Source organism: Desmodus rotundus, chromosome 3 (genome assembly GCF_022682495.2).
Source record: "Desmodus rotundus isolate HL8 chromosome 3, HLdesRot8A.1, whole genome shotgun sequence".
Taxonomy (NCBI): Eukaryota; Metazoa; Chordata; class Mammalia; order Chiroptera; family Phyllostomidae; genus Desmodus; species Desmodus rotundus.
The window spans coordinates 1,490,308-1,504,182 of record NC_071389.1 but is presented as its reverse complement, the minus strand read 5'-3'; the positions used below and the strand labels follow the sequence as shown (position 1 = coordinate 1,504,182).

The 13,875-nt window shown below is 66.5% G+C and overlaps 1 protein-coding gene across 1 annotated transcript in view; it reads left to right on the top strand.

Moving 5' to 3' along the window:
• LOC123479162 (multiple epidermal growth factor-like domains protein 6) overlaps window positions 1-11,986 on the top strand; it is a 38,326-nt gene extending 26,340 nt beyond the window's left edge. The window contains exons 5-6 of the mRNA XM_053920963.1: window positions 11,083-11,205; window positions 11,838-11,986. Coding sequence (XP_053776938.1) covers window positions 11,083-11,205; window positions 11,838-11,986 — 272 coding nt within the window. The remainder of the gene's footprint in view (window positions 1-11,082; window positions 11,206-11,837) is intronic.
• Window positions 11,987-13,875: the final 1,889 nt, after the last annotated feature.

Genomic DNA, 13,875 nt, shown 5'->3' with positions numbered 1-13,875 from the left:
ATCAGCGGGCATGGCAGGACCTCTGGGGACGTGAACTGCTGCGAGGACACGTGTGTGGAGGGCCGGGCGTGTCCAGGTGGGGACGTGGCCAGCACCGGGGACCCCCGTGGGACAAGTCCAGGGGGCCAGCCCGGCAGGGCCGTGTCGCCGAGGCTCTGGTAAGGCCGGCTGGGGGGGCTGCTGGTCTCCCGTCACTTAGCATGTGCTTGGGGCGTGTTCTCTCGCAGCAGGAGTGCTGACCAGTGGGGTGGAGGGCGGGGCCTGTCCCGATGTCCCCGCGACCAGCACTGGAGCAGCCGGCGGGAGCATGGGGCTCCTGTTTGGGCCCCTGTGCCAGAAGGGCAGCTGAGGCAGGTGCCCTCTGTCTGAAGGGTTTTGCCTGGCTCCCTGGGCATGCAGGGCTGTGGTCCCTCGGGGCCTCTGGCTTCACAGGGCGGGTGGTCAGTACTGCAGGGCCCAGCCCCCAGACTCTGCGGTGGCCGCACCAGCCTCCCTTTGGCCTCGGTGTTCGCACCTGTAGAGGGGAGCTGCGCTCGCCAACCTCTGGGCCTCCGGGTCCCCATGCCCCGGCACCCACCCGTCTCTGTCCCTCCGGGGCATCTGGGGGAGGGCACTTTGAGAAAACTTAGGACTCATGCCCAAACCCGGACCCCAGACAGAATAGCCACGCCATTCTGTTTGGCTTTCCTCGGCCAGCGTTCTTTCAGCAAACACTGGCTGGCCCTCCCTGTAAGCCTGCCCAGCTGGGGGCTGGCTCGGCTGTGGCTGCCGAGCGGGTGTGGGCTGGTTCCAGGGCCCCGTGCTCCCCAGAGGTGTGATGTGGGCCACGGAGGGGGCGTGTAACCTGAGCAGCTCAGTGGAGGGGCTCTGTGCTCCTCTGCACTCGCCTGAATCGGTCCCCAAGGTCTATAGCTCTGGGGTGCCTGCATGGACCTGCCCTGGTGGCTTTCGGGGATCAAAAGAGAGAGACAGGCATGGATGTGGGTTTGGGTCTGGGCAGCCAGGACAGGCCGCCTGGGAAGGGGCAGGTGAGGCTTGTGCGTGCCTAGTCACGCCGTTCACTTGCAGGGGCCCTGGCTGGGACCCCTTCCCGTGGGGCAGGGGGCTGAGCTGGCCAGCAGACCGGGAGGCCTCTGGGAAGGGACCCTAGTGGGGGCTGAGAAGGGGTATAGGCGAGAGCCGGGCCAGAAGAGGGCAGAAGTCTCAGGCAGGCTCTGGGATACCTCTTCTAGGCCTGTCCCAGGAGCTCTTCTGGAAAAGCAGCTGCCCATCCTGGGTGAGTCCTGGGCAGGGCAGGCTCCTGGCCTTGTCTGTGGCCTTGCCAGCTCAGGAGCTGGCCCAGGGGCAGCTTACACTGGGTGGGTCTGGCTGAGGGGCTCCTGGCCGGTCAGAGGCCCAGCCGGCCAGGACAGCAGTGTATCCAGCCAGGCTTCACACCAGGGAAGCGTGAGGGGCAGCGGGGTGGTGAGCAAGGTGTTGGAGTCCAGCTGAGCATCTCAGCCAAGAGCACAGGAGATGCACACACACACACTTATCTGCACACATATACATGCACATGTGCACACGTATGCACACACACTGTGCTCATGAATGCACGCACATGTGTCCACATGACGCACCCACGCACACACATGCACGTGCAAACACACACATGCACACACAGGAGCTGGGCTGAGTGTGCAAGCCCTTCCTAAGCAGCACCCCCAGTGTGGGGCGCTCAGAAGCGGGGTGCTGGCTTCTGACGCAGCCCGTCTGCCGAGCCAGGGAGCGGCAACGTCCCGGGAACGAGGCCGCGGAGGGGGCGCTGAGACCTGGACGTTCGGGGAACCAAAGAATGTTCTTGGCTCCCTTCTGGGCCTTTTACATTTTGTCTTGTTTTCTGGGAAACACATGGGAAAAAAAACCCTGTTTCCACATTTTTGGAGGCTGATTGGTATAAACAGACCGAACCTGATAACTTTCAGAGTAAACAGAAACCCCATCCGAAGTCAGGAAAGCGCGTCAGCCTCGGGCGTGGCCCCCCGGCCCCTCGTTTCCCTTCGGGGAGGCACAGTTCCGTGGGCACCGCACGTCGTAGGGCAGCGATGGCGCCTGTTCATGGGACCCGGTGCCCATGGCCTGGGGGCCTTGGACAAGCCCCTAGGGCCTCCACCGCTAAGTGAGCAGTGGGCTTCAGCCCTGGGGTGTCACCTCTGCTCTTGCCCGGGGGGGCTGCCACTTCCTTAAACACCCTAAATGGCAGCTTCCTGCCTCCTGCCTGCTGGGGTCCTGCTCTGGGACCTTCAGGGCCCCTCACCTCCAGCTTGCCTGAACTTCCTGTGAGGCCTGGCCCCCCTTAGCCCCTGGGCCTTGGCAGAGTGGGGAGCACCCCCCACACCAGTCCCCAAAGCTCCACTCAAGGCCTGGCTCTTTTCCTGCCTCCTTCCCGGCCAGAGCTGCGGCATACTCCGGTCTGTGGTGTGTGAAAGCACCCCCTTCTGAAGGCCGTCTCCTTCTGGGGGGGCCGTCCCTTGGTGGCACCCTGCTTGCCAGAGACCTGGGGGATTTGTCAAGTGCTTCCTCAAAACCTGAAACTTCCCTTAACCCCAGGCCACCTCTGTGCCTGTCCCTGGGGTGCAGGGGGGCCACCAGCCAACCCCTGCCCTGTGGAGTCTGTGGAGTCCTGGACAGGTGTGTGCCCGAGAGAGGCCTGGGGGAGGGGGACCCTGGCACCCCACTGGTGGCCTGCCTGGTGGCCTTCTGCTGGGGGGCAGTATGGGGTGACCTTGGAAATCCAGAGCGGGTGAGGCCTGTCTGACCGTTTCTAGGCGACCCACTCTTGGTTTCCATGGTTGCCCTGGAAACCACTGATGGGGAGGGGCTTGGGGCCCAGGCTCTCCTGGCCGGGGAAGGAATCCTGGACCCCGGGAAGACCAAGAGAGGGGCTCAGAGGAGTCCATGGGCCCAGGCCCCCCCCCCAGGCTCTCTGGGAAGGGTGGCACGCCCCCTCCTCCGGACACCACGGTGGGGCGTCTAGGACCCACAGGAGGTCCTCCCGTGTGCCATCCCCAACACCCGGCTCTGCTGGAGACCACCTGCCAGCACTGCCTGCGGTGACAGACGTAGCACCCGCCGTGCGTGCTGCTGAGGGCAGGGCTGTGGGGGGGAAGGGTGCGTGGAACTCTGTACTTTCCACTCAGTTTGCCATAACCCTAAAACTGCTCTAAGAAATAAAACCTGTTCATTCAAAACGAAACAAATGAAACTTCTTAGCCTTCAGGGCAGCCCCGCCCCCACCCCCCCCTCAGGGTTGGCCCCCCGCTTCCTGGGCACGTGGCTCAGCGTGTGCGCAGACCCTCAATTCCTGTCCCCCGAGGACTGGCTGTCCATCTCTGCCTGTCGCCCCACCCCCAAACTCCAGGTGGCTTCTGTCATTGTGAGGAACGTTTGGAAGCCGTTTGAACAGTCAGGCAGCGAGGTGAAGCCTCAGAGCACGTGGACAGAGGGTCCCCTCCTGTCCTGAGGCGCTGGCTGCCCCAGGCTAGGAGCACCCCACCCCTCGGCCTCTCACTGAGTCTCCACACTGTGGCTGCCCTCGGGCTCCTGCAGGCAGTTTCTGGAGCTGCCACCAGGGGGTGACATTGGACCAGCACAGCCCGGTTGCTGCCCAGGTGTGGACCGACAGGAAAGGTGTGTCCTCCAGGGTCCAAACAAGAAAGGCCCACCCATGGCACTGAGCACAGGGTTCGGCCTCCAGAGCAGGGTGCCATGCCAGCCCGGGCAGCACCCCAGGCCTCCTCTGAGCCCGTGTGAGTGGGTTCAGCCCTGGCAACGCTTCTCCCAGGAGGCCTCCGGATGCTCCTTCTGCACTTTGCCCCTGGCCACCCGCCTGTTTGTGCTGCTTGGGCCCCCTCCCCCATCCTGTGGGGCTCCCCCCCAACCCCTACTCCAGGGGCCTGGGAGGGCCAAGAAGGCAGTTCCTTACGTGGGGGGTGGGCATCTGTCAGCACATAGCTGGTGCCTGTTGGGGGAGCCAGTGATGGGGGCCCCTCATCCAACTCCCCTGGCCGGTGATGAGGTGGGCTGGGGTCCCACGGGGACTGCACTGGGATGTGCTGGCTGCCCGCGGCGGGCGGGACCTCTGAGCTGCCGAGGAGACCACCACCTGCGGGAGCCCCGGGCCTGGCAGCCATCTCATGCAGAGGGCAGCCCCCCGCCTTGCAGCGCCCTCCCCAGGCCCCGGGGGCCAGGGAGCCGTGGCCGCCGGGAGCCGTGTGATCTCTTCTCTGAAGAAGTGTGGTTTTCTTTCCAGTCTTGAAAGTGACACCGACCTATGAGCGCATTTATTTTTATTTTGCTACTGTGCAGTCGCCACACGCTTGGCTTCTTCAAACAGCACGTGTTTGTCCCCCCACTGTGCGGGGGGTCCCGAGTCCAACTCTGGTCTCTCGGGGCTGAAGTCCAGCTTCGGGCAGGACCGGCTCCTTCTGGGGGCTCCAGGAGTGTCTGGTCCCTTCCAGGTCTGGAGGAGCCTGTGTGGCCCCTTTGTCGCGTTCAAAGCCAGCTTGGTGGCATCTCTGACCCCGCTCCCCATGCCATTACTTCGGTCCTTGGACCTCGACTCTCTCCCACCACCCTGCCCGCTGGCGGGCCCTGAGACCACATGTGGTCCCCCCACTTCATCCGCGGCGCTGTCCCTGCGTGAGGCCCGCTGGCCTGCAAACTTGATTGCGCTCGGCCCTGCCTGGGCTGGCAGCCACAGGGTCCGGGTCAGGGTGGGGGCGTCTGGGGGGCTGTTATTCTGCTCTGCCTGCCACAGTAACTAAGCCTGGGGAAACGCAGCCCATGGCTGCAGCCTTGCCCCGAAACCCAGCAGGCGCCTCTGTCCGGGCAGCAGGGGCCCTTCTTTCTGGGCCGTTCCCCCGCCCTGCTTGCCTGGGGCCCTGGCAGGGGGTCACTGCAAGTGGAACTCCGTCTAGCCAGCAGCCTTGGACCTGCCGGGGACCGTGGCAACCTCGTGTAAGGGATGACTGTTCTACCCTAAGGAGCTCCTGGTGGTCTCTGGGCTGAGGTCGAGGGGTTCAGCTTGGGTACCCACCAGCTGGCTTCATGCACGTCTGAGGGTGCCGCGGTCTGCCTGGCCCCCACCTGTCCTGGGATCTGCTGGGTGTGGGGGCCCAGCAGGGACCATGGGACGGCGATGGCAGGACAGCTTTCTTAGTTGAGAGCCTATTTCTGGCAAGTTCTCCAGGAAGGCTCTTCAGAAGGCAGACGCTCCTTGATACCTGTTTCCTGAGCCGGGGGCAGGGGTGAGTCCGCTCTGGCTGCCAGCCCTCATTCCTGCCCCACCTGGCAGATGCTGCCTTGGTAGCTGGGAAGCTCGGCGTTGGCCCGAGAGCCCGGGGCTCCTGGGACAAGCCAAGGCGGGTGCCTGGCCTGGAGGTGCCATGAAGGGTGAAGGAGACTTCGGGCGGATGTGTGGAGGGCTTTCCGCGCCCTGTGGGGGCTCAGCGTTTCCCAAAGGGCCCACACAGCCGCGTGGAGCAAGCAGCGGTGTGGGTTCTGGTGCGAGAGCCTGGGTCCCGGGCTGTGCTGCTTTGGGTTTTCGATTCTGACCCAAGTGGGATCAATACCGACAGCTCGGTGCTCTCCTCGGGAGTCCCCTGGTCCCTGGCGGACCCCTTGGCTGCCTTCCTCTTACCGTCTTAGAGATGAGGAAACTGAGGCTCAACGGGGTTTCGCGATGGGCCATGTTTGCCCAGCAGCCGAGAGGCCGAGGAGCTGGGACCGGAGCCCGTGGGGCCCCAAACCCTGTTTCGGTGTGGCCTTACCTGGTGGAGCCGAGAGGAGGTGCTGGGGGCCCCTCGGGCTCCGGCCACCGTGGGAGACGCCCCAGCTGCAGCAGCAGCAGGCTCACATGCTGGGCCCTGCTTCCGGGCCTGGGCGTAGGGCTGGCGCAATGCAGTCGCAGCCCAGCAGCGCCGGCCCCGGAGGAGACAGGGAGAGTCCTCCTCGGGAGCTCAGGTTGGGGCAAGGCCTCCCCATGCCTGGGGGTAGCACAGGGACCCTGAGTCCGAATTCCAGCCTCTGGAACTCCGAGAGGATGCATTTCTGTTGTCCAAGCCCCAAGTCTGTGACGCTTGGTCACAGCCGCCCCGGAAACTATACGCCCTCCCCCCATACCCCGCACTGTGGCCAGGACACCGGAACCCCTTGCCTGGCTCAGGTGAAGGGTCATTTCCTACTCCCCTGGGTCAAAGCCAGGGCCCTCCTGCACCTCTGCCCCCACCAGGAGCCTGGACCTCGCCTGTACTGGGCCGCGGCCCTCCTCCTCTGCCCTGGCCCACTTTCCCAGTGACCCTAGTGCCCTTCCTAGGGTGTCCCCTCGCCTTCCCTGCTGGCCACCCTGAGCCACCTTGCCTCCCACTGGCTGACGCGCAGTGCTCCCAGTCCAGCGTCACCCCCGTCTGTCTGACCCCTGTGGTGTCTGCCCCCCAAGGCTGGCTCAGAGCCCCCATGTGGGCCTTGTGTTACCTTGTCAGGGCTGGAAGCCCTGCCCACAACACGCAGTGGGGTGTGGGGGGGCTCAGGTGGGGCTGAGCGGGCTCTAGGGGCAGGTCCCCACTTGTGCCGGCCGCGGCGCTGAGCAGGCATGTCGGTCTGCAGAGCAGGCTCGCACAGGGGCCCAGGGGCCCTGCTGCCCCCGAGGGAAGGAGCGGCTGTGGGCTTCCGGGGGTGGGACATTCTTAGGGAGATAGGCAGCCTGCCACCTCCTGCCCGCGGAGGGGGTTCCCCACATCTGTGCCATCTGATGTGCTGGCCATGGGGAAGCTTCCGGCGCCCCTCTTCCCAGACCTTGGACTTCCTGTCCTTCAGCCGGGCACAGAGGCGTGAGGGGCGGCCCACCCTTCCCTGAGAGGTGCCCTTCCAGGCCCCGGAAAGCTCAGGGCCCTCAGTGAAGCCCCAGCCCGAGGCCAGCCCCGACACCTGCAGCTCCAACATGTCCGCCTCCAGAGGCCGTGGGCAGCCCCAGCGAGCTGGTCCCCTCGGGCCCCCGTGGAGATGCCGGAGCGGCCCTGGCCTGTCACCCGGCTACAGGCTGGGGGTGCTCCTGGCTTCCTCTGCGGCAGGGCCTTCCTTGTAAGTCCTGGCTCCTGACAGGTAGCCCACAGCCTGGGAGGGCAGGCGGGGGTGGGGTCACCATCCCCACAGGCCTGGGGAACCAAGGCCCAGCCACCCCCTGCCCACCAGGCTTGGGGACCTCCCTTCGGGTGGCCTCAGCCTCATTCCTCAGGTGAACCTTCCCCGTCCTTGTGGGTTCCTCTAACTCATGGCAGTCAGGGGACCCCTGGCTGTGCCCCCTGGCCCACCCTCACCTCTACCTACAGACTCCCGGGCAGGGGTGCGATGTGCTCAGGGGACACAGGACAGATGAGCTGTGTCCCCTTCACCAGCGGGGGAAGCTGCGGGCCCCTGCTCTGGGTTCCAGGGTCGTCGGGGCACCCGGAGCAGGGTGCGGACAGGCTGGATCCTGGGCAGGAGAGTCAGGTGGCCATGGGTTCCACACTCGGGAAGCCTGGGCGTCAGGGGTCAGGAGGAAGAGGAGGCGGAGGCAGAGTGGGGGAGGGCAGCGGGCCTGTCCAGGCAGGGGAGGGGCAGAGGCTCTGAGGCCCTGGAGGTCCCCCTCCCACAGAGGAGCGCCGTGCCCAGCACAGAGCTGACCCCTTTCAAGTGAGTGATTCAGTGGCATTTAGAACATTCACCATGCTGTGCGGCCGCCGCCTTCCAGAACCTTCTCCTCTCCCAGAGGGAACCCTGAACCCCCTTCCTCCCTCCCTCACCCCCGCCCCCACCCCCCACCCTGGCAGCCCCAGGCCACGCCCTGTCTCTGTGCGTTTGCCCGTCCCGGACGTTCTGTCTAGGCTGTCACCTGCCACCGTGTGTGGCCCCTCCTGCCCGGCCGGCTCCTCTCAGGTCCCTCCACCCGCACTGTGTCCGGGCTCCACTGCTCCCGGCGGCCTCGGCTGGTTTCTCCGCTCGTCCGCCGCTGGGCGTTGGCGTGGTGCCGCCGTGGCGATGGGGAACGTCCACGGGCTGGCGTCCACCTGAGCCTGATTGCAGCTCTGGACGGTGCCCGCGGGGGACCTGCTGGGTCGTGTGGGGGCTTCATGTTTACCTGGTTGAGGGAGGTGTCACTTCCCGCTGCTGGAGTGGACAGGGCTGGGGCTGGGCTTCCCCTCGCTGCCTGTCAGCCCAGGCTCCGGCCCCACCTGCTGCGGGGTCCCTGTGGAGGGGCTTGGTGAGGAGTGAGGGCCAGCCTTTGAGCGTCGGCACCTGCACCCCGGGATCACAGGGGCTGGGGGCCATTCCCTGCCACAGAACGTATTCCCTCCAGAAAACGAGGACAGTGCCACCTTGGATGGATCCCAGCACCCTTGGATGTGCGGCGTGCACGCGGGTGGGGTGCTCCTGGGCTGGCGGCATAAGAGGCGGAGGCTCTAGGCGTGCCGGCTCTTCCCGAGCAGAGTGCTCCGCAGTGGCGGCCACACGGGCCGGCTCCAGCTCCGCGTGGGGAGTGCCCACAGGCCAGAGCTGGCCCGGTGTCCCCTGGGCCCAGCCACCCCAGGGAGCTGCTGCAGGGGAGTAGGGCCGGGGTCAGAGAACCTGCTGGAACGTGGCTCTGGGATGTCCACACTGGCCTCCCTGGTGACCTGATGGATGATTCTGGAAGCAGCCCACCACCGACTGCCTGTTGGTCTGGGCCAGTGCATCCCAGGACCCGCTCGCTGCCAGCAGCCCTTGGCGGTCCCAGCTCTCACACGCAGAACCGCAGCTCTGGACACCTTGGGCCTGGGTGCAGGAAGGAAAGGCTGGGGCTTCAGGGGAAGCTGCTGCTGGTCTCTGTGTCTGGGCCTTTCCCCACATGGACTCAGCCCGAGCTCGGCCTGGGGACTCCAGTGCCAGCCTGGCCACTGGGCTGTGGCAGACCCTCCCCGAGGCTGGCCAGGTAGGGATCTCTGTTGGACCCATCCTCAGCAGGGCTGCCGACCACCCCAGGCACTGAGAAGCCCCCACAGGCACCTGTGCTGACAGATTCGCTCAGCGAACCCCTGGGCGGCTTCAGCGTGGGGGACCTGGTGCTCACTGTCCTGTCCGAGCTACAATGGACAGAAGGTTAAGGATCTCTGCCCCCCAGGCTTGCGGTCTTCAGTTGTCGTGGGTGCTGGGCAATGACAAGGTGGCCTCGAAAGGGGGCGTGCGGGGGTGGGGAACAGGTGATGAGGCCCCGCCCCCCCACCCCCACTGAAGCACAGTGTCTGGGCCTTCCCCCTGGCGGCCCCTCCTCCCACACACTGCCCGTCGCCCAGGACCGTGGAGTCCTTGTATCTGTATCCCCAGCCTTCCAGCTGCGTATGCAGCAGGTGCTCAGCAGAGAGAAGCCTGCCACACCCGCCATGCCCCTCCCTGGGCCCAGCCAAGGTCACCTCCTCAGTCTGGGCTGCCTCGGCCTGGGGAGTGGTCCTCGGGGGGCTGTTCATCCCGCCAGCTCTGCCTCTCCCAGCAGCCCAAAGCGTGAACCTGGCTCAGCCGGCGGGCCGGGCACCCCAGCCCAGAGTGGCACAGTCCGGCTGCCGGCAGACGTAGGTGCTGAGCAGCTCGAGCAGGGCAGGCCCTGCCAGAGCGCAGAGGGGGCTGTCTGGGGGAGTGGTGGCCATCCCCACTCGGGTGTCCAGGGATCAGGGGAGGGGCTTTGAACTGTGCTGGGCAGCCTCCCAGGTGATCAGGGAAAGTGCTCACTTGGTCTGAGCCCCCCCCAACCCCCCAGTGGCCTGCAGAGTGGCCCCACGCCAGGACAGGCCAGCAGCTTCGCAGTGTGCCTCGCACTGGCCACTCCTCATCCCCGGGCCTGGCCTTGGTGCTGCCTCCCCCACCAGGCCCTGCAGGGAAACCCTGGGCCTTGACCCCTGGGCTGGGCCGACCTCTGTCTGACCCTACGGAGCTTGCTAGGAATTCCCAGAAAATTCCCGACGTGAGCTTTGGCAGGCCGGACTGAAGTTCGAATTCCTGCAGTCCCTAGGGGCTTCTGGCCGCAGCTGTTCCCGTGGGACCATGGCTGCCCCGTGCCCTGAGCTGCTTTGGGTCTTCTAGGGACCCTCCCAAGAAGGACAGGGATGAGCCGACACGGTTACAGGTTCTCGGGCTTGGGCCTGGGCACGCCAGCTGAGGCTGTTGGCTCCGAGGGGCTGCTCCGTGTCGGGGGGACCCTCTGACTTCCTGTGCCTACCTGTGGGCTGTGCTGGCACCTGGCTGTCCCCAGCCTGCTGCGTGTTGGAATCCCTGTTTGTTCTGCACCTGCTTCTAGGTCACAGTCCCCACGATGCCAGGGAGACCAGCCTTTGGCTTCAGGAGCCTGGGAAGATAGGAGGGAGAGCCCCCTGAGACCTGGGGTGGGCAGCTTGGCCAGGGCCGGGGGAGGGCAGAGGCGCCTGGTCCTCCCATTACCCCACATGTGCACGAGGCCACCGAGGAGGCCGAGCAGGGCCCTGCCCCTCCCTGTCGGCAGCCTGAGCCCCACAGGCCCCCGGCCTGGGGTAGGGTGTGGTGGGGCAGTGATGCCCCAGCTCTGGGGGGAGGCACCCCCATTCCTGTCACCACAAGGGCAGGAGGAGGGACAGGGGTGCTGGGGTCTGGGCTCTCCCTGCCTGTTCTGTCTTCAGTGTGGGGCCCAGGGGCAGGGCCACTGCGAGGGTGGCTGTGGCCTCCTGGTCCCAGCTCAGGGAGGCCTGGCGTCCCTGGTGAGCTGAGCGGACACGCCCACAGGTGTTCTGGTGGACTCACAAGGGACCCAGTCCCCGGCCAGTCCAGTGGCTCTCGAAGGCTGTATAGTGGCCACTGGTCCCAGGTACACGGAGGGATCGGGTGATGGCGTGGCTCTGTTGCCACCGGGCTCAGACGCCGATCCCCCCTCGTGGGGCCGGTCTGCAGGGACGAGGCTTGCCATCTCTGCCGGACAGTGTCTGTGCGTGGCGCGGGGCCTGTGGCCGAGGGGTGGCCCTGGCTGGGAGGTCCTTCTGTGGTGCTCACCGCTTCTCCCCCTCGCAGACGTGAACGAGTGTGCCACCGGCAACGGGGGCTGCGAGGCCCACTGCTGCAACACCGTGGGGGGCTTCTACTGCCGCTGCCCCCCTGGCCGCCAGCTGCACGGAGATGGCAAGACCTGCCGAGGTAGGGCCCCCCCCCCCCCCCCAGCCACCGCCTGGCCGCAGCTTCCCTGCCTGGCTGGTGCTGAAGGCTGCCTCCTACCCACCCCCAGGCTCCTCCAGGTGGGGCTGCGTAGAGTCCTGGGTTGTGCCCAGTCCTCCGGGTCCTCGCTGCCCAACTCACCTCCCCCACTTTTAGGGGTCCGCATGTCTCCTGAAATGAGGTGGGGGTCTCAGAAACCCGATATGGGTGGGGCGCCCTCTGGGCTGTGCAAGGTGGGCGGCTGTTCTGCCTGGGGTGGGGGGTGCAGGTAGAAAGGGGGGGGGCAGCCAGGTGGCCAAGCGCAGGCCCCATGAAGGAGGGGGGTGGCTGTGTGCTGGGCGTGTTCGAGGGCACCCGTGGGCACCTGGCAGGGGTCTGGAAGTGCCCATGAGCTCTGGGCACACCCTGGGCCCAGGCCTGCCCCTGCGGGCGGGGGTCAGTAAAATCAAGAGCAGATGGAAAACTCCAGAGAGAGAAGACAGAGAAGGGAGGATAGGAAGCCGGGCGGGAGGCTGAGGGGGGCACTCCGGCACTCGCTGCAGCCTCTGCCGGGCACCCGGCTGGCCCGCTTTTCCTCCGCGAGTCAGACAATCGCTGTCCTCCCCCTCCCGAAGCCTCCTTTCCCAAAAGAGCAGCTGTGCAGCCCCAGCTGCGAGCTGTCTGTCTGTCGGAGGTCGGGGCAGGGGACCGCCTGCTGGACCGGAGTCTGGGAGCCGGGGTCCGCTTGGCCGATGCGTCCTGGAAGCACGGCTTGTGCGCCTGAGGTCTCTGTGGCGGCCAGAGGTGGGCTGGGGGCCAGCAGGGAGGCCTCTGCAACCCCTTGCTCAGGCCCCAGCACCTGGGGACCTCGTGTCTGGGGGGGGGTGCAGGAGCCAGGGCTCGGTGACAACGGAGGTGGCTCCACATCACCCACCCGAGCCAGGGCTTCCGCCTCGATTTTCTGTCCGCATGCACACACAGCCCGGTGAGGCCTGCCCCCTGACCCCGGAACAAGGGAGATGGGTAGAGAGGAAGAGTATGCCTCCTTACACCCTGGGTAAGGAGGGGCGCCCCCTGCTGCCAGTACCCCCCCAAACTAGTGCCTTCTAAAGTGGGGGGACCATGCTGGTGTAGGCAATGAGCCAAGGGGCCTAAGCCATGCCAGGCCCTGGGCAGGCTCCCTGTGAGTGTCAGATGCCCCTCCCCTTGGCCCAGGGTGCCCACAGGTGAGACAGGAAGGCCGGTGACACGAGCCGCCCCCTCCTGGGGTCTCCTGGGCTCTGACCCACTGCAGGTGCCCTCAGAGGACCCTGGTCCGTGTCCCTTTGGCCGTGGGCACACTGCCCAACCTCGTGGGCTGGCCTCAGGCTTCCCATGCCAGGCCCCTTTCGTTCCTCAGCCGCCTTGCCCTGCTCAGACCTGTGGGGTACCGCCTCCACCCCCCACCCCGCCCTGTTAGTGTCTGGGACCTCTGGCTCTCCCGTGAGGGCTCGTGCCAGGCCCTGGGGGGGGGTGCTGGGCTGCTCCAGGGGTGTCCTGACTTGGGTTGTAGGTTCCCAGTGCTGGCTGGCCACACGTCCGCAGGTCCTGGACGGTAAGTCCGCAGCTTGGCCATCACCACAGGTGGACAAATTGGCCTCGACTGCATCTCTTTAGGAGGTGTTGGAACCCCTTAGTCCGGAAGGTCCCTGAGGACAGGCGAGGTGGCCACTCTCCAGCAGAGCTGGCTGACGGCGGGCTGTGGATGAGCTGACTGGGGCTGGGGCCTGGTGGGAGGGAACGGCCTCAGCCCGTCCTGCTGCTGTGAGGGCCCCGCCCTGCCCCCGCCTCGGCTCCTCGGAGCTGGCTGACCCGGCTCTGCACGTTTGAGATGGCTGGGGCCCGAGTCGCAGCGTGGCGAGAGGGCTCTGCTGGGAGCCAAGCGCCTGCTGTGTTCGCTCTGTCTCCCCGCAAGCCCAGCCTCCCCTGGGCCGTGTGGGGCTCTCCGGGCGGCCGCCGGCCATGTGCGAGCAGAGCCAGCAGGAAATCAAGATGGGGCCACGAGGGAAGATGGCTCACTCGCTGGCTGGCTTGCTCGGTGGGGAGGGCGGTGCACTGGGTTGACGGCAGGGTGAGCCCAGGCCCCGCTCAGAGGGATGAATCAACAAGTGCAACCCCAGCGCTGGCCCGGGGGCCTGGCTGGAGGGCGCCTTGGCCCCCCCCCCCCCCCCCCCCCCCCGCTCTGGGGGCGGCGCCAGCCCGGTGTGTGTGTGTGGTGCTCCCGGAGACGGTCCTGGAGCAGGAGCGGCGCACTGGCTCGGCTGGGCGGCCTGGGGCTGGGTGCAGCTTCTCCCAGGCGAGGCTGCACTCCCCAGGAGGCCCCGAGGCAACCTCCGGTCTGTGGCTCACCGTGGGCGGTGGGCCCTGGGGAGACAAGGGGGCTCCCCCACAAAGCGCATTGCTTTCCACATCAGCCCAGCTGGGGAGGCCACTCCAGGGCCAGACTGTGGTGTCACCCAGCCCCTTGGATGAGTAACTCTGAACCTCAGTCTCTCCATCTGGAAGACAGAATGAATAACAGTCTTGCCCCTTAGGGCCCGGGAGGGGACTCCAGGGAAAAGCCTTGGGTGCCACGGCCCAGTGCCTGCTGCAGGATCCCAGCCCCCAGCCGGCTTCAGGGGGGCACGGGGTGGA